The sequence below is a fragment of the Hypanus sabinus genome, chromosome 21 (genome assembly GCF_030144855.1).
Source record: "Hypanus sabinus isolate sHypSab1 chromosome 21, sHypSab1.hap1, whole genome shotgun sequence".
Classification (NCBI taxonomy): Eukaryota; Metazoa; Chordata; class Chondrichthyes; order Myliobatiformes; family Dasyatidae; genus Hypanus; species Hypanus sabinus.
Window position 1 is genome coordinate 26,442,804 of NC_082726.1, and position 23,356 is coordinate 26,466,159.

Sequence of the window (23,356 nt, forward strand, 5' to 3'; positions counted from 1 at the left end):
TCCAGCCACTCTAAAATGATTTGGGAGTTGGCGTTCAGAGTATTAAGTAGGCAAAAACGACAGCTAATACCAGAACAACTGCCTAGTGCAGGATTCCCTCAGTTGTTTTCGAAGTCCCAGTCTGTGTACTATGAAAAACAACAGGCTCTGAGCTTGTTAGCACCTCTGACAAGATTTCAGTGAGGAGGTCCATAGGGAGAGTTGGAACTAGAATTGGCAGTGGAGAGTTGCAAGATTAAGATTAGTTTTCTTTGGCACATGCACATCGAAACATATAGTGAAATGTGTGTGTTAATAACCAACACAGTTTGCGTTGTGCTGTGGGAACCCGGCAAGTTTCATCATGCTTCTGGTGCCAACATAGCAGTCCCACAACTCACTAATGCTAACCCATATATCTTTGGAATGTGGGAGGAAACTGGAGCACCCAGAGGAAATACATGCAATCACAGGAAGAACGTCCAAACAGACAACGTGGGAATTGAACCCTGATCTTACAGCTGGTGTAGTAAAGTGCTAAACTCCCATGCAAGGGGAAAGGTGTACCACGTGCTAAAGTTCAGAAATATAATTGACTGAAAATTTGGTTGGGAGTGAGGAGGGGGTGCTGAATAACTGGGAAGAGGCTGAAAGTTCTTTTGAACTGGGTTCTGTTGGGAACAGTTGGAAGCAAACACCAAAAAAATATTTAAAGCAGTCAATTACATTCCTGAACTTTAACACACGGTACACCTTTCCTCATTGCACAGTAGTGTAGCATTGTACTATACCGGGATATATCTGTGAGAGAAGTTAATGTCTCAATATCACTTATTACCAGAAAAGACTGATCTACTTTAAATCACATCACAGCAGATCTCAATTGTCTGGTTAGTACTAGCTTTCTCAGTTACCTTTTCTGTTCCCAGGCTTTGACTATACAATGAATTTAACATAATTGTTTGCAATGCAAGCAGTGCAAACTATTTGTCATCAGTGGGCACTTAGTAAACTTGACTTATACTAATTCATTTACTTAACACATGTGTGCCATAGAAATGAGCTTCTCTTTTGGCATTAAGTAAATTATTTTGTCCAAATCTGAGAAGTAAATGTCACTGATAATCCATTCCATCATCTTGATGAGTTAGCACCCAATGGACAAGAAGCTCAACAGTTTTGGATAAAGTTGTGCACTCGACTGCACACTTTCACCATCCTAAGACTGGGATGCATACATTACTGGTGCAGCATGGCAACCATGTGAGTGTCTATACTCACATGCAAATTTATTATCAAAGTATGTATGCCACCATACACTACCTTGAGATTCATTTTCTTACATGCTTTTGCAGGAAAACAAAGAAATAAAACTATGTATTGTTGAAAAGAGAGAGAGAGAGATACCACTTCTACCTCTTCCAATGATTCTGAGTGAGGCACAGAGAGATCTGTATTTACTGACAATTACCTTTATTGTTCAAACTAACAAATACGTGAATTCATACACTAAATATCTTGCGTGCACACCTGCTAAGTATCCCTGACTCTCCTGGATAGTCAAAGAATAGCAAAGGTATTACCCGGGCGGAGGAATTTATGCTGGCCAGGCGCTCCTTGTTCCTCGTAGTCCCGATTCACTCTCCACGTGCTTCACGCAGGGTTCTTCTCGCTTGTATCTGCGATGGTTATTCTTCGAAGTTACCGCCACCGGCACACACAAAAAAGCATCCACTTTTATATCCATTGCTTATCAATTCAAATGTCGCATTCCTGTGTCATTGGCCGCAGGTCATGTGTCTGGCCTTTAACACCTGGTCTTTGGCTCTGATCCAAGCCCATCTATTATCCTCTTCCCATCAAGGGACAGTTGCTGACTCATGGCTCTTCGTTCTCAGTCAGCAATGAGCTTGAATCGCCTCAGGCAATCACAATCCTGCATGTTATAGCCAACCAAAGAACACCTCACAAATAACTCCTTATTTGGAAATGACCTCCAGTCCAGCTGATTACCTGAAGAGTCTCTGTGTCTTCTTTAAAACACTAATCAAGTCCAGCATGTCAAGCTCACAAAATGGAGAATCAAGTGTCTTCACAAAATGGCAGCCTCCATCCCCCCAAGCACACAGCAAGAACAAAGACCGCTTCCACTGTCCTCAATTCATTTGAATTCGCTGATTTGAAGATTGTCATTCTTTCTGGCCAACAGCATAAACGAAGACTGAGAAGCAGACAATGTGCAAAAGACAAATTGTTCAAATAGACTCCTTGAACATGATTCCAGAGGTTGAGGAATCAGTTCAAAATTGAGGAAAGTGAAGTTATTCACTGTGATTCAGGAGCCTGATGGTTGTAGAGTCATAATTACTCCTGAATCTGGTGCTGTGCAATCCAAAGCTCCTGTAACATGGCCCTGTGATGTTTTGTAACTCCAAAACAAAAAAGTACTTGAATGAAAAAACACCGAGAATTGGAGATATGTGTCTTAGTTTCATTTTTAGTTTAGTGAGACATGCACTTATAATGTGGTGACGTGATGACATTTGCCATTCATGTACTTTTACATGTAACCAATAATGAATTATTCAAACAAAGAAAGAAAGCTTATTCAGACAATGTATTTACATTATTAATTTACGTTACTGAAATATTAAATACACAACACTCCAAATCAACATAAAATGAACCTCAAATTTATATATATATATAGTATACTATAAAATATGTGTTGGCACGTATCCAAGTGGTTAAGGCGTTCATCTAGTGATCTGAAGGTCGCTAGTTCGAGCCTTGGCTGAGGCTGCGTGTGTGTCCTTGAGCAAGGCACTTAACCACACATTGCTCTGCGATGACACTAGTGCCAAGCTGTATGGGTCCTAATGCCCTTTCCTTGGACAACATCGGTGGCGTGGAGAAGGGAGATTTGCAGCTTGGGCAACTGCCAGTCTCCCATAAAAAACCTTGCCTAGGCTTGCACCCTGGAAACCTTCCAGGGTGCAAATCCATGATCTATCAAGACTAACGGAGGCCTACTACTATAAAATATAACTACTATATAGACATTCCCAGCATAGTAGATTTTAAATTGCTCCATGCAGGCCTAAAGATTTAATAGCTGAGGCAAATTTCTTACTCTTGTGGGATAACATCTTTCCTGGCAAGAGGGGTCACTAGCTTGGCTGGTCAGATTTATGGCTGTGAAACAATCTCAGGTTCTGGGGCTTCCTCCACAGCAGTTGACTCTGGGACTGCAGAAAGTGACTACAGCTCTGAATACCTTTCTTCTGGACATGCTGGCATCTTGAACTGTGCATGGCAAGCTGCACAATCTGCTGATCTATCCCAGTCCACCAGACAAAGCTTTGAGTCAACCCTTTCTTTTGAATATGCCTCGATGACTGACATGTACAGTACTGTACAGAAGTCTTAGACACATATATATAATTCAGGTATCTAAAAATTTTGCACAGTACTGTAGTAATATTATGCGTTGCACTGTACTGCTGCTGCAAAAAAATTCATAGCGTATGTGAGTGATGATATGGGCTTCTACTGTGGAGTGAGAGTGGGAAAGGAGCAGGGAGAGGGGAATCATGGTTGGAAAAAGGGGAAGAGAGAGGGGAGGGAGCAGGAAGCACCAGAGAGACATTCTGTCATGATCAATAAACCAATTATTTGGAATCAAATTACCTTGCCTGGTATCGCAGGGCCGGGTGTGTCTGTATTTGTGCCACCAACTCCTCCACCCCTGGCACTACTTCTCTGCCTCCTTTCCCACACCCCTCCCACGGCTCTCCACCCTTGCAATTCCCAACATCCTTAGCTCACACCAGATATACAAACTCACTCTCTGCTCCACGTTGACAAATACAGTACTGTGCAAAAGTCTTAGGCATCCTAGCTATATATATGCTCCTCCAACACAGTGGGTCTCAGCTTGGATGGCACAACACTCAATCCCCACGAGACAAACTCTACCAAGGGCATTTGCATCTTAGAGCTGGTAAAATGGGGGAAATGGAGTCTCTACTGTACCCTCTGGTCAATCTGGGTGGCCATGTAGACCTGAGACAGTGTGGGATTTTTTCTGGCTGTCTGCTGAATCATCTCTGACATACTAGAGAGATTTTCAATTTGCATTGGAGAATATGTCAAGATGTGTAAATTTTTCAAGTATTTCATTTTCTAAGGGTAAACTGGATAATCCATCAGCATTTCCATGATAGCTCATTCTCTTGAATTTGATCTTATAATGGTGTCCCCCAAGAAACGGAGCCCATCTCTGCGTGTGTGCTGTTGTTATTAGAACACCCTTCTGTGGGTTGAAAATGAAAAATGAACACTAGTGGTTGATGATCAGTAATGAGGGTAAACTCTCTCCCACACAAAATCTAGTTGAAACGTTTTATACCTCAACCAGACTGAAGGCCTCTCTGTCAATATATGTGTAATTTTTCTTTACAATAGTAGGGGAACATGATGAAAAGGCTTCACTCACTTCTATCACTCATAACATGTGACCCGACTGCACCTGTACCATAAGGTGAGGTATCACAGGGAAAATTCACTGGATGGTGTCGATCATAATGGATGAGTACAATGCCTGATGTTACCATTTCCTTTGCCTTTTGGAAAACCAACTCATCCCGTTTTGTCCATTGCCATTTCTTCCAGATCTGTAGTGGGTGGGGCACAGTAACGATGTTTGCTGGGAAGCTGTTATGGTTATTGACAAATCCTAAAAAAGGACCACAACTGTGACACATCCTTTGGCCTTGGGGCATCCACCACTCTTGAATTTTGCCAGCATATTTGTGTAATTCTGATGCATCAATGATGTGACCACAGTAAGTGAAGCTTTGTTTGAAGAATTCACACTTGTTGCATTATGCTCTGAGCCCATGATCACCTTTGAATACTGCTATGGCATTATCGGTATCTTTCTTAATTCACTTTCAGTTGATTCGATTACAGGGGATGTGGCATGCAAATGGTGGAAGGATCTCCAATCGTGTTGTTGCCTCAGCCGATCATGCCCCACAATGCTGGCACTCCTGATTTTACCAAATACAAACCCAACGTGGCTTGTTGGTTCTTGTATTTCAGTTACGATTCTCATTCCCACAAGAGTAATCTTTTCTTCAGTATAAATTCTTAGTTGGATATCTGCAGGCTTCAGTTTAGTATCACTGAAATGCTATTCAGACTCATTCTGTGGAATGACTGAAACAGCTGAGTCAGAGTCCAATTGCTTGCATATTTTTAAAAAAAAGATATTTTATTGTTTTATGTGAACGGACATGGAAAAAACTAACAAAAAAACAAATGGAAAAAATATACAGCATAACCACAAAAACCACAACCATAGCAAAATCAAATTAAATATTGAGCAGAAAGAAAATATAAAAGGCAAAAAGTAAACATACACAGCAGAGGGGCACTGCACCAGAAAACCTCAGTCTTCACCCTGTAAGAATGTCCAATACAGGGCCCCACATCCTTTCAAAGATGTCCCCTCTGTCCTCATTACAGTCTCAGTCTCTCCAAATGTAAAGCATTTGCCAGTTCTCTCAGCCACAGATCGTATGTAGGTACTGAGTCCATTTTCCACATTTGCCGGATTAACTTCTTAGCAATCACCATTCCAAACAATACAGCCACTTTTTCATACATATTGGCTGAAGATAAGGAACTTGTTGCTTCAAGTATTTTTCACTGTTTCTCTGAGGCTTTTGGGAAGCAGTGGGAACCAGACCTACTCATGCTTGTCTATTGTTCGTTTTCACATTGCAAATCTCAAATCTACTCAGTCCTATGTCACTCTCATCATTATCAGATGTTTTCATCAACAGCATGCAAATTAATAGTAATTTTGAAACTAAGTTTGACTTTTTAGCTTTTTCTCTTCCTGTACAGTCCATTTATTTTTATCTGCCCAATAGGCTCTTTATGTGCATTTTCTGCAAGGTTCACCTTTAAATCTGCATCAATCTGGTGTATGTGAGCCCCTGCCACAATATTAACACAATTTGCTTGGCCAGGCCAGTTTCTGTTTAGATGTTTCAAATTTATTCATGCACATTTTTATTCCTGACTTCAACTCATTTGTGTTTCTGCCTGCTGTTTCCATTGATAGAGCAGTTTCAACTGCTCTTTTAAAAGCAAGTTGTGCCTCAGTTAGGAGCTGTACTTGAATGCTTTTTTGTAAGATTCCACAAACTAAACGATCTCTCAGTGCATCATTAAACTCATCATTGAACTGACAATGCTCAGGCAACTCCTTCAATTCAGCCACATACGCTAAAATGGATTTCCCCTTCCTTTTGGTTCTGGCTAGGAGACCTAAAGCATTCGGCAAGCAACAATGGTTTCAGTTCTAAGTGTTCCTACATTACTTTCACAATATCAGAAAAGTTAATTTCAATTGGTTTGGTGGAATCAGTCAAACTTCTAAACAAATTGTATTCCTTTAAACTCAATGCACTCAGTAAATCTGGCACTTGCTTTTCATTGGCTAATTCATTTGTTTTAAAAACTGCTCAATTCTCTTAGTGTACAATCTACAGTTACCTCGTGCAGTCGAATGTATCTATCTTTCTGCTTTTTTTAATTATGATTATTATCACCCGGTACTCATTGATTACGAACCCATGAATTTGTCCATTTTTCTGCCTTTTTTTAATATATATCTGTCTCTGTCTGTTCCCAAAGAAGCACTTGCTGTGCTGTTTTTTTTTTAACTTGACCATTTTGTGCTGCTTTTTCTTTTGCTTGAACATCTTGCTGTGCTTCAACAGGTAGGTAGTCATCTCAGGTTGTTTAAAACTTCATCGTTGCCACAGCTATGGTTTGTAACTCCAAAACATAAAACTAATTGACAAAGCCTAGAGTTGTGTGTTTTAGTTTTATTTTTAATTTGGCGAGACACACACTTACGATGTGGTGGTCTGATGATGTATGCCATTCACATACTTTTACATGAATTATTGAAACAACAAAGAATGCTTAATTAAACAATATATTTATAATATTACTCAATTCCTGAAGTATTAAATATACAACATGCCCAAAGGTAATAGTTAGAAGACTGTATGGCCTGAAATGTGGGGATCCTTGAAGATGGTTGCTGCTTTTTCTGGCAATGCTCCTTGTAGATCAGCTCCAGTACTGGGGAGGGCTTTTCCTGTGATGGAATGAGCTCTATCCACCACTATCTTTACACTTTTCTGTTCCTGGGCACTGATGTTTCCATACCAGGGCATGGTGCAACCAGTTAGGGTTCTCCCTACTGTGCATCTAAAATAGTTTGTCAAAGTTTTGAAAGACATGCCGTATCTATACAAACTTCCAAGAAAGTAGATGAGCTGTCATACCTTCTTTGTGATGTCACTCATGTGCTGGTCCCAGAACAGATTTTCTGATATGATAGCACTAAGGAATTTAAATGTATTTATGAAATTTATTGTAGTTACACCTGAAGGAATTCCAACAGGAAGTACTGATCACTTTCTCACCAAAGCCTACACTGTTTTGTAAAAATATTTCTGTTTCTAAAAATTATTCATTTATTTCATGCAATTTGTTGTTAGCAAGGCCAGCATTTATTACCTCTCCCTAAGGTAGTAGTGAACTGTCTTCCTCATCTATGGTGGTTCATGTGTTGAAGGTGTTCCAATAATGCCTTTGCATAGGGAGATCCAGGAGTTAGACTAGCAATGATAAGGAAAGGTGATCTGCTTGGAAGGTCAATGTTGAGTTTATTGTCATCTGCAGATGTACATGTATGCAGATTCAATGAAAAGCTTACTTGCAGCAACATTGCATGTGCATAATATCACATCAGGAGCTTTCACAAGAAAAACAAATTAAACAAATTTTACACAACTTTTATTAGAAAGATCACAATTGGAACAAAATAAGTCCATTTTAATGTAAAGTGATCAAAGTGGCTAAACTACAGTGATTAGGATTCTGCTAGTTGTTTCTGAATGGTTGAAGGGAAGTAGCTGTGTTTGAACCTAGTGATGTGGGATTTCAGGGTTCTGTACCAGTTACCCATTGGCAGCCGAGAGAAGGTGGCACGGCCTGGATGGTGGGGGTCTATGATGATGGATGTTGCCTTCTTGAGGCAGTGCTTCCAGTAGTTACTACTAATGGTGGAGAGGCTTGTATTTATCATGTATGGGTGTGTAATGGAGGGGAATCTGTAGGTGAGGGTGCTCCATACACCCACGACCCTTTTCCTTCTTTGTAGAAGATAAACAGAATAGGTTTCCAGTGGATGAAGCTGAATAATCAGAGTGCATGTATTTCAGGTAAAAGAAACAGAAGATATAAGGAAGAAAGCATATGCAACATATGGCTAGAAATTTGAATGTAACTAGATTTGAATAGCTGATATAAAAGAAATCTTCAAATATTTGAAGGAGCAATATTTATAGGGATGTGGGGTAATTGAAAAGGGCTTGTCAGAGATCTGATGTTCTGAATGACCAATACAACAGTCGGTATCTGTGTATTGTCATGCGGTTTATGCATATTAGTTGTTAGATCTAATTGTTGATTTTGAGTGAGCCCCTACAATCAAGGAAACTGCCATTTGGTTCCCATTGTTGGTACAGTCGACCTTCACTAATCCGATGACTTGTAATCTGGTTCCTTCGATAATCCAGCACTGATACCAAATTTTCCGCGCAACCGTAATTACAAATTTCCTGGGCCACCGGTATCAATCTACTGTGCATCTACTGTGCTAGATCTGTTCACGTGTTGGCGTGATCTTGTAAGCACAGACAGGCAATTCCTGCTTGTTTTCCTACATTCATTAATATCATTTGCATGAGGTACGACCACCCGGCGCCCACCTGTCAATCCCGCCAGTGGCGGGAGAGCTGGCGCACACTGGTTCGGTCCGCCTTCTCAGCTGCCTGCCGGCATTAACGAACTGCCCTCCAGCATCACTTGGCTGGCACTCCGTTCTCTTCTGCCTACGACCTCAGATCAGATGTGGTGCTGAATTTAAGTATATTACTAAGTGGAGGAAAGGAAACTAATGAAGCTTCCTTCAGTAACTGTGAGTGAACAGGGAAGAGCCCACCGCCGAACCTCCGGCCGCCTGGCGGTCACATGAAATGTGGCGTATAGAAGACCTTCTTTCTCCGACCTCTGCTTCTACTCACCCAGATGTGCTGCCACCAACATCAACAATTTCTGAAGAAACTGTTGTGCCAGTTTCAGCACCAGTTCCTGATGCTTCACTCATTTTTCAAGATGAAGATGTTGATGATCCTGACAACCCCACACTTGCAGACACGTAACTTTGCCTGAAGGTATATTAAACATCTCACTTTAGAAGCGGAAGTGCTCAACTTTTCTGTATAAGTTAATTCCTGTACATTTACCTGTACCCTTTATTTTATCTGTGCCTGCACAGTATATTACTTTATTAAAATTTCACTTGCCACTCACTTAATATTTCTGTTTCATTATTATCTAACTTGTACTGATTTACATGATATATTAAAGGTATGATGAGGCGGTTAGCTATTGCTTAATGTGATCCTTCTGTAATTCAGCATTTTCACTAATCTGGCACTCCACGGGTCCCAATGGTACCGGATTAGTGAAGGTCAACCTGTATCATGCTTCAGCTTAGTTGAAAGCCAACTATCACAATAAAAGCACAGGACCTTATCTAGCACCAAGACAGACTCTTTAGCCCAATTGTTCCATGCCAGCCATGGTGCCCGTCCAAGCTAGTCCTATTTCCCCATGCTTGGGTCTTAACCTTCTAAACCTTTCCTTTCCATGTACCTGCCCAATTGTCTTTTCAAAATTGTTATATTAACTGCCTCAAACCACTTCCTCAAATAGCCTCTATGTAAAAAAGTTGCCTTTCAATTTTTCCCCTCTTCCCTTAAACCTTTGCCCTCTAGTTCTTCATCAACCAACCCTGGGGAAAATATTGAGTACACTCACTCTCATGATTGTTTGCACCTTAGTAAGATCACCCCCTCAGAATCAGAATCAGGTTTAATATTACCGGCATATGTTGTGAAATTTGTTGTCTTTGTGGCTGCAAGATCTCCTACACTCCAAAGAAAAATGACCTAGCTTGTCCAACCCCTCCCTATGACTCAGTCTTTCAAATCCTGGAAACATTCTTGTGAATCCTTTCAGCCCTCTTTCCAGTTTAATAATATTTTCTTTCCTATAGCAGTGTGACCAAAAGTGAACATAATATTCCAAGTCTGGCCTTACTAGCTTCCTGTAACCACTCTGTGACCACCTATGTAGTGCTCTGAGTCTAACTGAATATTAACATTAACATTAGACTAAAGTGCTTTTCTTTATCTCCTGCAATTTATTTCAAACTTCCTCGGTCTTCCTCTTTTCAAATATTTTTTATTTGCCATTTGTAGTAACTTCCACTGTACAGGTGCCACGAAACAAATATTTTTATGATATATGTCAGTGTTAATAAACCTGATTCTGGTTCTGATGAAGAGTCACAGAGCACCGTAGTACAGAAACAGGCCCTTTGGCCTATCTAGTCCATGTTGACCAGGTCTGCTGCCTAGTCCCATCAACTTGCACCAAGACCAAGTCCTCTATATGCCTCCCGTTTATGTACCTGTTCAAACATCTCTTGGTTTATCGTTATCACATGTGCTGAGAAACAGTGAAAAACTTTGCTTTGTATGCTATCATTTTGTCACATCAGCATATTGAGGGAGTACAAGGAAAAAGCAATAGCAGAATGCAGAATATAGTGTTAAAGTTAAAAACCCTGATGGATGATCTATATGGGAGGTGTAGAGGAACATTATGAGGCAGAACATGCTGGTAGATTATATGCAAAACCACAAACAATTGTGGTGATGTAGAGGAAACCATTAAACTGAAATTAGTCTTGTATGCATTAAGATACAACTGTAATTAAAGGTGACTTCAATCTACATACCAATTGGACAAAATAAGTTTGTAATAATACTCTATATGTAGAATTTCTGAAATAGGCTTGAGATAGAGTTTTAGTTCAATATGTTGAGGAACCACCTGCAGTGCCAGACTGGGACTGTTTAACAGGAAAGGATTAATAAACAGTCTTGTTGTGCAATGTCATTTGTGGAAGAGAGCCCATAATATTGTACAATTCTTCATTATGCTGGAGAATGCGAGAGCTGATTCTGACACTCAGCTCCTGAATCTAAATAAACTAAAAAAGATCAAATGTAAAGGGACATTACAGTTAACGGCAGGACCATTAACAGCACTGATGTACAGAGGGATCTTGGGTGGCCGGGGTCCACACCCTCATGAAAGTGGCAAGGAAAGCTGATAGAGTAGCGAAGGAGACATATGCCATGCTTGCTTCCATTACTAGGGGCATAAAGTATAAGAGTCAAGAAGTTACAACACAGTTATATAAAGCTTTGGTCTGGCTTCACTTGAAGCATTGTGTGCAGTTCTGGTCAATCTGTTGCAGAGAGGATCTGGGAACTTTGAAGTGGGTTCAGAAGAGATTTACCAGGATGCTGCCTGGATTAGAAGGTATAAGGTGAAGTTAGTCAAGCTTGGATTACTTTTTCTGGAGCTTCAGAAGCTGAGAGGAGATGTGATGCAAGTTTATAAAATAATGAGAGGCATGGATAGAGTTGGCAGTCAGAAACTTACCCACGATAGAAATGTCAGCTACTAGAGAGCACAGCTTTAAGGTGAGAGGAAGAAATATTAAAAGGGATGCATAGGAAAACAGAACATAACAGGCCTTCAGTTCACAAAATTGTGCTGACTTTTTAACCTACTCTAAGATCAAACTAACTTCCCCCTCCCACGTAGCCCTCCATTCTTCTACCATCATATGCCTCTCTAGGAGTTTCATACATGCCCCTAAAGTATCTGCCTCTACCACCACTCCGAGCAGGGCATTCTATGCACCCACCATTTTCTGTGTAAAACATACTTCTGACATGCCCCCCCCCCTGTACTTTCCTGAAATTACCTTAGAATTATGCCCCCATGTATTAGCCATTTCCACCCTGGGGAAAAGTCTTTGGCTATCCATTCGATCTATGCCTCTCATCATCTTGTACACCTCTATCAAGTCATCTCTCATTCTCTTTTGCTCCAAAGAGAAAAGCCTCAGGTTGTTCAACCTATCTTCATAAGACATGTCCTCTAGATCAGGCAGCTCCGTGGCAAGGGTCAGTCATTTTTACACGGAGAGTGGTGGGTGCCCGAGACACACTGCCAGGAGTGGTATTCAGACAGACATGTGAATAGGTAGGGAGTGAAGGGATATGAATCAAAAAAAGGCAGAAGAGGTTAGTTAAATTCAGCATTGTGTTTGGAGCAGACATTGTGGATCAAAGAGCATGCTGCTGTTCTGTACTATGTTCCACGAAACTAAAGTGTAAAGTACAAGATAGCAATAATAGATTAGGAAATGTTACTTAAAGGGTTGATGGTGGACAGACAAAACAAATATCTGAAAGAGTAAATGTATCAATTACAATATTAATTTCTGAAACGTGCAAAAATGAAGCAGGAAAGGTAGCTCAACCACGGTTTTTAAAAGAAATTAATGACACTATTAGATTCAAAAGGGGAAAAGTCAAAAGTAGTAACAACTTGACAATTGGGAGTAGTTCAGAATTTAGCAAAGAAGGACAAAGATTGATTAGGAAAGAGAAAATAGAGTATGAGTAATCTTGTACAGAGGTTCCGAACTGACTGTAAAAGATTCGATATTTCTGCAAAGAGAGTCAAGGATATTTATAATAGGGAACAAAGAAAAAGCAGTCCAATTACATTCATTCTTTGATTCTCTCTTCACAAGGGAGGAAATAACTAACTTCCCAGAAATGTTGGGCAACAGAAGGTCTATTGAAACAGAGAGAATAAATAAATACGTATTAGCGGGGAAATTGAAGGGATCAGAGACATAGCCTGCTAGCCTGCATCCTAGAGTACTCAAGGAAGTAAACCTAGAAACAATGGCTACCTTGGTGATCAGTTTGCAACATTCTTTGATCTGTGGAGTTCTAATGGTTTGGAGTTTAGCTTGTGTAAGAATGATATTAAGAAGGGAGGTGACGAGTCAATAGACTGGTGTACCTGATATCCATGATGAGGAAGTCTTGTTGTCCATTATAAAAAAAAATGCAGAAGCAGAGCACAAAGAAGACAGTGATAGGGTCAGAAAAAGTCAGTGTGGTATTTTCAAAGGGAAATCACATTTAGTAATTTGACCAAAATTCTTTTGAGGATCATAACATACAGAATAATGAGAACCAGTGAAATGGTGCACTTATCTTTTCAGAAAGCTTTAAATAATATCCCAGATTAGGGAATTATATGCAAAATTAAAGCACATAGGACTGAGGAGGAGGTGCTTATATGGATAGAGGGGGAATCGATTGACAATAATCAACCACAAAACAAGATTATAACACAAAAGAGCAAAGATAGGCCATTTTACCATCAGGTCTACTCTCATGGCTGATTTATTATTCCTCTCAGCTCCAATCTCCTACGTTCTCCCCATAACCTTTGACACCCTCACTAATCAAGAACCTCTCAACCTCGGCTGTAAACATACCGAATGACTTGGCTTCCATGGGCATCTGTGACAATTAAACCCTTGAAAATCTTGTGAACTGCTTCTGGAACATCTCTAAAGGCAGCACATTCTTTCTTAGATAAGGGGCACAAAACTGCTCACAAAACGCCTTAAAAAGCCTCAGTATTATATCCTCATTTTTAAATTCTCGTCTTCTCAAAATGAACGCTAACATTCCTTGCTGCCAACTCAACCTGCAAGTTAACCTTTAGGGAATCCTGCACAAGGACTCCCAAACATAGTTGCAACTTTGATTTATGAATTTGGTCACTGTATAGAAAACAGTCCACTCAATTTTATTCTTTCCACCAAAGTGCATGACCATGCACTTCCCTACATAATATTCATGGCCACTTCACTGTCCATTCTCCTAATGTGTCTAAGTCCTTCTGCAGACGCCCTGCTTCCTCAACGCTACCTGTCCCCCTCACATCTATCTTGGAATAATCTCCAAACTTGGCTACAAAATCATCAATTCCATCATCCAAATAATTGCTATTAACAATAAACATTAATGATTTAATATGCTTTTGTCAAATGAATGAGATGGGACTGGATGGCAAGGTGAGCCTGGAAGATGACGTCGAGAAGCTCCAGGTTGGGTTAGATAGGACAGACTAAGAGAGTGGGCAGATACACAAGGCAGGATAGAATAATGTGGATAAATGTGAGGTCATTCACTTTGGTGGCAACAACAATGAATTGAAGGGGGAGGTGCAGCGAGACTTGGGTGTCCTTGTCCGCCAACTGCTGTAGGTAAATAAACAGTGCAGAAGATTGTTCTCTGGCCTTTATAGCAAGAGAAATTGGGCAAGGATGTCTTTCTGGAAGTGTGCATGGCCTTAGTGAGACCACATTTTGAGTATTCTGTACAGTGTTGATCTTTTTATCAGAGGAAGGATGTTCTTGCTCTACAGGAAGTTCAGTAAAGTTCAACAAGCTAATCCTGGCAATTATAGTATTGATATACAAAAAATAGAACAGTACAGCACAGTACAGGCCCTTTGACTCACAATATTGTGACGACCATTTAACCTTCTCTAACATCAATTTCAACTTTCCTTACTACATACCTCTCCATCCTTGTGCCTATCTAAAGTTTCTAAAATATCCAAAAGGCACCTGCCTCCACTACCACCCTGACAGGGTGCTCCACACTTTCTGTGCAAGAACAGAATAGAGATTGAATATGAATAGAGATTGGGTCAATGAGACTTGCATTTACTAGAGTTTAGAAGAGTAAAGGGGGATCTCACGGACAGCTGCAAAATGTTTATGGGAATGGACAGGTTTGATACTGGAAGGATGCCCCAGATGACCAGCAAGCTGAGAACTAGGGGTCACAAAGTGATCAAGGGAAAGCTATTTAAGATGAAGATATAAAAGTTCTGTGGCAGATGTACAAGATGTTGGCGGAGCCACGTTTAGAATACTGTGTTCAATTTTGGTCCCCCTTCTATAGGAAACATGACATTAGTGAGAAGTGTATAGAAAATAATCATGAGGACTTCTGGCATTGATTACAGAGAGAGGTTGAGTAGACCAGAACTTTATTCATTGGATTGTGGAAAATTAGTGGTGATCTTAAACAGGTTCACAAAATCATAAAGGCATAGACAGGGTGAAAGCACACTCTTTAAGGGTGAATAGGCTTTAACTGAGAGAGGTAAGATTTAAAGGGAAGCTATGGGAAAACATTTTCACCCATAGAGTAGACAGTGAGCTATCAGAAGAAGTGGTTGAGTTGAATACAACAACAACATTTAAACACTTGGACAGGTCTATGGATGAAAAGATTTGGAAGAATATGGACCGAATGCAGGCAAATGGGATTAGCCTAGCTGGAAATCTTAGTTGGGTTGAAGGACCTGTTTCTATACTGTACCAGGAGAAAGTTCTTCTACCAGAATTTGGTGAATCTGCAGAATACTTCATTTGAAACCAAATCATTAGAAATATTCACACAAGCCTAGGAAGACCAAGGGACATGGTGAGAGTACTGGAACTGAATAAGGGTGAACAGCCAAGATCATATTGAATGACAGAATAGGCATGAAGGGTCAAAATGTCTATTCCTGCTTTTATTTTCTGTTTTTCAATTCAATTAATTAAACTGGAGGCAAATAAAGCAAGACACCTAAAAATTACACTTTATCCATGAACTTTTCTGTTTACTAACATTCTTCATGAACTGAAATCTGAAATCATTATTCAGTTTGGATTATAAGTGAATGCTCTAAACTATTCTCTGAAATGGCCTGCTGAACAACTAGGTACAGAAAGATAGTGAAGGGGCAATAACTGCCAAATTCGTCTGTGATACCAACATTCCATTAATGAGTGTAAACAATGAGTTTGTAAAACATAACTCAGTGACCACTTTATCGGATTTCAGAGGTAACTCATAAAGTGACCACTAAGTGTTTTTCTGTATGTTCATGGTCTTCTGCTGCTGTAGCCCAACCACTACATGGTTTGATGTGTTGTGCATTCAAAGATGCTCTTCTGTACACTACTGTTGCAATGTGTGGCTATTAGAATTACCATTGCCTTCCCGTCAGCTTGACCAATATCCTCTGAGCCCCCATCTTTATCCAACTGATTTTGCCCACAGAATTCACACTCACTGGATTTTTTGTTGGTTTTGTTTCTCACACCATTCTCTAGAGACTGTTGTGTGTGAAAATCCCAGGAGATCAGCAGTTACTGAGATATCCAAACCACCCCTTCTGGCACCAACAATCATTCCACAGTCAAAGACACTTAGATCATATTTCTTTCCTGTTCTGATATTTGGTCTGAATGACATTTGAACCTCTTAACCATGCTTGCATGCTTTTATGCATTGAATTGCTGCCACGATTGCCTGATTAGATAATTTCATTCTTGAGCAGGTGTACAGGTATACTTAATAAGCTGGCCACTGGGTGTATACTGAGTTATGGGATCAACCTTTCCCAGCTCTCAATAATAATCTATCATCAGTGGAAGATGAAACAAATCAAGAACAAAATCAGTAATGGGTAACATGTACTGTATCATTTACTTTTTGTATGAGATTTATACCTACCTCAAATCGCTGATTTGATTAAATATGAGATATGCTATTTTATTCTTCTTTTCATTTTCCCAAACTGTACTGAATATTTAGAAGAAGCTTATTTACTATTTGACTTCAGCAGAGACTGTAATGTTTTGCAATTCTAGGCAAGTGTAATTGCCAAGTTACCAAAATCAAAAGATTCCTTAAAGCTGCCAGAAAGCTTACTGGTGCAGAAATGTATTTGTTTCCAGCTGTTCCCCTAGTTACAACATTTCTAGGTTCCAAATTCCATCACTGCTGTTCTGAATGCATAGAAACAAATACAAGACTCTCCGTTCCTCAATGCCAACCCCCCTCTCATTCTAATCAGCATGTCTAGAACGCTTCGAAAATGTTCAAGGATTTAAAAATAGAACTTCTCTAAAGGGACAATTAATCCTGTGCATGCAATATTATACTTGTGAGTACAATATTTAAGGATCAATGATCAACTTTATTTGCCATGTACATTTACATGTATTAGGAATTTGCTCTGGTGTGTTGGCATGACAAGCAAAAGAAAATGATTCAACAATGATAAATAATAATGTAAAAATTTTATTACAAGTACAGATATGAAATAAAATATGTATAATATCTAAATACCAGAAAGTATGATAAATTGGGAAATTATTATAGTAAATTACTTAAATTGGGAAAGTGTTCCAATTCCAATTTGGAATTCCATTGAATTCTAATTTCAATGGTCCAAAAGTAAAAGAATAAACACTTGATAAAATGCAATTAAAGGACAGTACAAGGCATTTAATTCATTGATCATTTGGCCCTGATGATCCTAATTTATATCCATCACCCATACAAACACACACAAAGTGAAGTGAACCACAACAACAGGGGCATTTTAAAAGATTTTCATTTGTACAGTACATTTCCTGACTATCATCTATTAGAAAGAGCTTTACAACATAGTGCTTTATTCTTTCCAGTTGTCATCGAGTCACACTGCAGAGAAACAGTGTGAAGCTACACTAACTGTCCAGCATGCATTTATACTAATCTCATTTTATTATCTCACCCATACCCATCGACTACACCAGATTCTACCACTCATCTGCACACTAGGGGCAATTTACAGTGGCCAATTAACCTACCAGAGTACACATTTGTGGACTGTGGGAAGAAATCAGAACACACTGGAAAAATCCATGCGGCCATGGAAAGAACATGCAAACACAACATTGACAATACAGGAAATCAGGACCAAACTAGGAACTCTGGAACTGTTGTGAGACAGCAGTTCTGCTAGATGCTCCACTGTGCTGCCCTTGTTGCAATGAGAAAATGGACCATTCATGTCCTTCTTCCAAACTCCACTGAGTACAGGCTCAGCACCATCAAACACTCCTCATTCACCCTTTTAAAATACAACCATTTTCTTATTTACAAAACAAGAGATGCATTCATGGAAAATATTAAGCAAAATTTCATAAACTGGAAAGTTTGCACAAAATGAATTGCAGCTACTTTGGTACTTTGTCTTCCTATAGAAAGTGCTATTGCTGTACTATTCCTTGTGACAATAAACAAATTTGTAAATCGAATACGTGTAACCCAGAGAACTAAACATTCATTCGTTCATTATGTGCCCTGTCGTAGACATAGGAGATCATGGTTTGACCTTGCCCGTGACTGTTCTTGGCAAGTTTTTCCATTGATATGGCTTGTTATTGCCTTCTTCAGGGCTGCGTCTTTACAAGACAGGTGACCACAGCAATTGTCAATACTTTTCAGAGATTGTTTGCCTGTCGTCAGTGGTCGCATAACCAGGACTTGTGATATGAACCAGCTGCTCTTACGACCACCCACTACCTGCTCCCACTGCTTCACGTAACCCTGATCAGTGGGGTGGGGGGGGTTATTAGGCAGGTGCTACACCTTGCCCAAGGGGACCTATAGGCAAGCGAAGGGAAGGAACGCCTCACACCTCCTTTGGCATTTTTTCCACCCCGCCATCCAAAATAAAGAACTAACAGCAAAGCAAAAATTCATAAATATTTGTAAATTGAGAAATCAAATGGCATAGAATCTTTTACATAAATAAATGGGCATTTTGTTTTAGCAACACACCATATAGTACAAAATGTTTGTCAAAATGTTTGCACTAATGCCCTGGGATGGGATTTGAATCACAGTTTTGGAAGAAGCAGTTTTCATTTTGAAGCTAACTTCCAACAGTTGTTTGTATGTCAGATTCACTCACAGCTGCTAAGGAATTGCGTCAATCGTGTCTTAATGGAGGATAAGAAAATTCTGACACCAGTTTCACAGGAATTCCTTTTTTTTGGTGTTTAATTTCTATCATCAGCCATTGTGATAATTTATTCCATGTTTTCCTGATAATATCTTAGCACATCAAGTCTTTGCCAACTCGCAGAGTAATCCCATTCCCTACTAATTTTCCCTTCAAGAGGACCATAACCTTGTTGACCCAGAGAGCTATGTTGGCTGGAATCAGGACTTTGCTCTTGGTACGGTCACCCATGCCAAACAAGCCACACTAAGAGTGGTCCACTAGTTCTCCAGGATTGTCGGTTTAGCTCAGGGCTAACAACCCTGACTGGTAAAATAAAATTGTGATGGAAACAGCAATGAAGAAACCTACATCCAAGTAATGGTATTCCTGAATCTCCAACCAGGGCATACATGACTGACTGTAGTAAAAACCAAGAAGAAGCTACTGACATGATGAAGGAAGCCCTGAACTCCGCCAGAGAAAGTGGACCTTCCTTGCTGCCATAAGCACCAACGGCAAAACGGGCAGTAAGTAAGTACTACCAATTTTCTTCTTAATATGTTTTGTTCAACTTACCCAGATCCTGCCAATCACTTACACAGTGGGAGTAATTTACAGTGGCTGATTAAACATTCAGTATGCATTTTGGGAGAGTAAAGCACCCAGAGGAAACCCGTATGGCCTCAGTTTTAGACAGACAGCATCAGAGGTCAAGACGTTGAGGGAAAATAAGAACCCAGAGCAAAACTGGAAGGACATAAGGAGAATCTATTCCAATAGTATCATAGGTGAAAATAGAACTCATGTCGCTGGAACCATGAAGCTGCAGCTCAGCTAGCTGTGCCACCCTTTCACCAACACCACTTTTTCCCATTAGTTGTATTTCTCAGTGGAAATACCCCAAAATGTGAATGTGTTGGAGAAGGACGACAAGAGAAGAAATGGCAGGTAAGTAATTCCTGCTCAGGTGTGCTCTGTATCCACATTCTACCTCATTCATACACAAAAGGACCAGATACCTTATTTTGGCAAAGGGCCTGTGCACAGAACTTTTGATAGATTTGAGAAGAGGTATTTGAAAGTGATGCAACGTAACTACACTTGCTTTCGCCCCCCCCATCATTATAACCACTATTGCCTCTGTTACCTCTTCCACTTTTCACAGATGCCACTGTGTGACTGAGTTTTAACTTCTGAAGGAGTATGGTATTTGTAATATTTAAAGTTCTGCAAAATTGTGTACTGTTCACATACTGCTCTTTTAGCTAGTTGCTTTCATGTGTTTCTGACAATCTAATTTATAATGCCATAAGTCAACTTCACTGAGTCAATCGCTCTTGCATATGCCAGGTCCACAGTTTAAATACTCTATTCTTTGGCACCTCCTTATTTAAAAATAATCTCACGATAAACTGTACTATTAGATTTTCAAGAAGCTTCATATGTTTGCTGCATTACTTACAGGTAAATGAAGGACAACACAGAATCAGAGTCCAGAAAAATACCAATGCTTTACGGTTATTCCTCGCTGTCATCATCTTCCAGCTTTGAATTCTAACATCCACATTGATCTGTCAACAATAGCAAAGAAATAGACATGAAATAGAATGTTTTAATGTGTAACACACTCCAAACTTGCTAACGCTCTTCTAAGTGCCATAAATTAAACCCAACACCAGTGTAAATGTTGGAAACAGAAAGAGTATTGGTCTCCACAATTACATAAGGCTGAGTACTGGCAAGAAAACAGAAAACGCACCCAGAGTTGAGAGCTCATGATTGTCAGCAGAAAACTGAACAGAAATCCCCTCTTGAAAACACAGAAAACTATAGAATGGCATTTTGCAGATCTTTTAAGCTTATGAAAGCATTTCAAAAGAAATGAAAATTGTGGGTCTCTAATCTAAAACAATCTGAAATAATCAAATAAATTATTTTATATTTTCTAAGTAGAAAGAAAATGATAAAACATACAGAAATTATTTAATGGATGTAACATATTGAATATCATCTACCATAATGGTTTTATCAGCTGTGTACCAACATGAAACATTTTAAAAAGTGATTCAAAATTAATAAATAAAAAATAAAAACTAGAAAAGGAACAAGAACATACCTTGTGCAAACTTTATTATTTAGTCTCAGGAAATATTCACAAAAGGAGAGGCAGTTCGCTTAAGCTGTTTTGATGGCAGAAACTTGTTCTAAGTCTACAATGTAAGACGGGATTTTGTCTGAGCTGATTTAAGTACTCCTTTTAGGCTAGGAGGAAATGCAAAACTTAATTATCTGCCAATTGTATCATATCTCTAAAGGAACACACCTTAGAGGCGGCACAAAAATAACATGTTCAAATATTTCTTGCATGGCAAAGCCCTTTAAAGGTATTTTTAAAAACCAGACATACTATTTAAAACGTGTAACTCGTATTCACCCCACAGCAGAAAATGAGACAGTCTGCAAATTGAGCTGCCAAGTGTGTGGTACACTTGTTCTTTTCTCCATCCATAGAAGTCAGTTTGTTGCTTTTGATTTCAACTTTGGGGATGCTGCAGCTCATGTTCGATGTGTTATTTGTTTACTTTTTTAATTACTGGATGTTTGTTGTTTTTGTTGGGTGTGGTTTTTTTGTGGATTCTATTGTGTTTCTTTATTTTGTGGGAACCTGCAAGAAGATGAATCTCAAGGCTGTATATGGTATTCCTATTTCGAGAATAAACTTACTTTGAAGCTTAAACTAAACCTAAAACTTTAGCCTTAAAGTTGTAGATTTTTTTGCCATTGTAAATAATGTTCATTCATGGGTTGGGAGGTTTAGAATTTAGATCCATACTTCCATGCAAGTGTCCGACTTGGAGGGTTTTATGATCTTTCAAGAATCACTAGATTCTGGAATGGTTCCGGAAGACTGGAAAATTGTAAATGTCACTCTACTCTTCAAGAAGTGAGAGAAGCAGAAGAAGGAAACTATAGGCCCGGTAGTCTGACCTCAGAGGTTGGGAAAGTGTTGGAGTCAAATATTAAGAATGAGGTCTCAGGGTACTTGGAGGCACATGATAAAATAGGCCGTAGACAGAATGGTTTCCTCAAGAAAGAATCTTGCCTGACTAATCTGTTGAAATTCTTTGAAAAAATAACAAGCAGGATAGACAAAGGAGGATTGATTGATGCTGTGTACTTGGATTTTCAGAAGCAGTTTGACAAGGTGCACACATGAGGCTGCTTAACAGCTACGAGTCATGGTTATTACAGGAAAGATTCTAGCATGGATAAAGCAGTGGCTGATTGGCAGGAGGAAAAGAGAGGGAACAAAGAGAGCTTTTCTGACTGGCTGTTAGTGACTAGTGGTGTTTCACAGGCATCTGTGTTGAAACCGATTCTTTTTACGTTAGATGTCAATGATCGGGATACTGGAATTGATGGCTTTATTATAAAGTTTGCAGATGATATGAAGTAAATGGAGGGGCAAGTAGTTTTGAGGAAGTAGAGAAACTACAGGACATAAACAGATTAAAAGAATGGGCAAAGAGTTGTCAGGAAATTAATGCGCTTTGATAGAAGAAAAATAAAGTGTTGACTATTTTATAAATGGAAAGAAAATGCAAAAAAAAAACTGAGATGCAAAGGGACTTGAGAGTCCTTGTGCAGAATTCCCTGAAGGTTAATTTACAGGTTGTGTCTGTGGTGAGGAAGGCAAATGCAATGTTAGCATTCATTTCAAGAGGACTAGAATATAATAGCAAGGATTTAATGTTGAAACTTTATAAAGCACTGGTGAGGCCTCACAGAGTATTGAGAGAAGGTCTGGGCCCCTTATCTTAAAAAGGATGTGCTGTAACTGAAGAAGGTTTAAAGCAGCTTTACGAAAATGATTTCAGGATTGAATGGCTTGTCACATGAGGAGCATCTGATGGCTCTGGGCCTGTATTCACTAGAATTCAGAAGAATGAGGGGTGACCTCATTGAAACCTATTGAATGGTGTAAGGTCTTGATAGATTGGATGTGGAGAGGATGTTTCCTATGGTGGGAGAGTCTAAGACCAGAGGACACAGCTTTGGAAGAGAGGGGCGTCCTTTTAGAGTGGAAATGAGGAGGAATTTCTTTAATTAGTGGGTGGTGAATCTGTGGAATTTTTTACTACAGGCAGCTGTGGAGGCCAAGTCTTTATGATTATTTAAAGCAGAGGTTGATAGGTTCTTGACTGGTCAGGACATGAAAGGATAAGGGGAGAAGGCAGGAGATTGGAGCAGAGAGGAAAATTTGGATCAGCCATGATGAAATGGCAGAGCAGACACAATGGGAAGCCACATCACCTAATTCTCCTATATTTTATGGTCTTAAGGTCTTATACACAGGTGCTGTCACTCTTGATCCAGCTTACAGATGCTGAGATTTAGCAAGATTCACAACTGCACC

The 23,356-nt window shown here is 39.6% G+C and overlaps 1 protein-coding gene across 1 annotated transcript in view; it reads right to left on the minus strand.

The window, feature by feature from the left end:
- The window catches only part of LOC132378896 (dual oxidase 2-like), a 148,390-nt gene extending 127,242 nt beyond the window's left edge, over window positions 1-21,148 (minus strand). The window contains exons 1-2 of the mRNA XM_059946187.1: window positions 21,056-21,148; window positions 20,402-20,510 (exon numbers count right to left, since the gene is read on the minus strand). Of these exons, the coding sequence (XP_059802170.1) occupies window positions 20,402-20,477 (76 nt within the window). The 5' untranslated portion in view covers window positions 20,478-20,510; window positions 21,056-21,148. The remainder of the gene's footprint in view (window positions 1-20,401; window positions 20,511-21,055) is intronic.
- Between the last annotated feature and the right edge of the window lie 2,208 nt (window positions 21,149-23,356).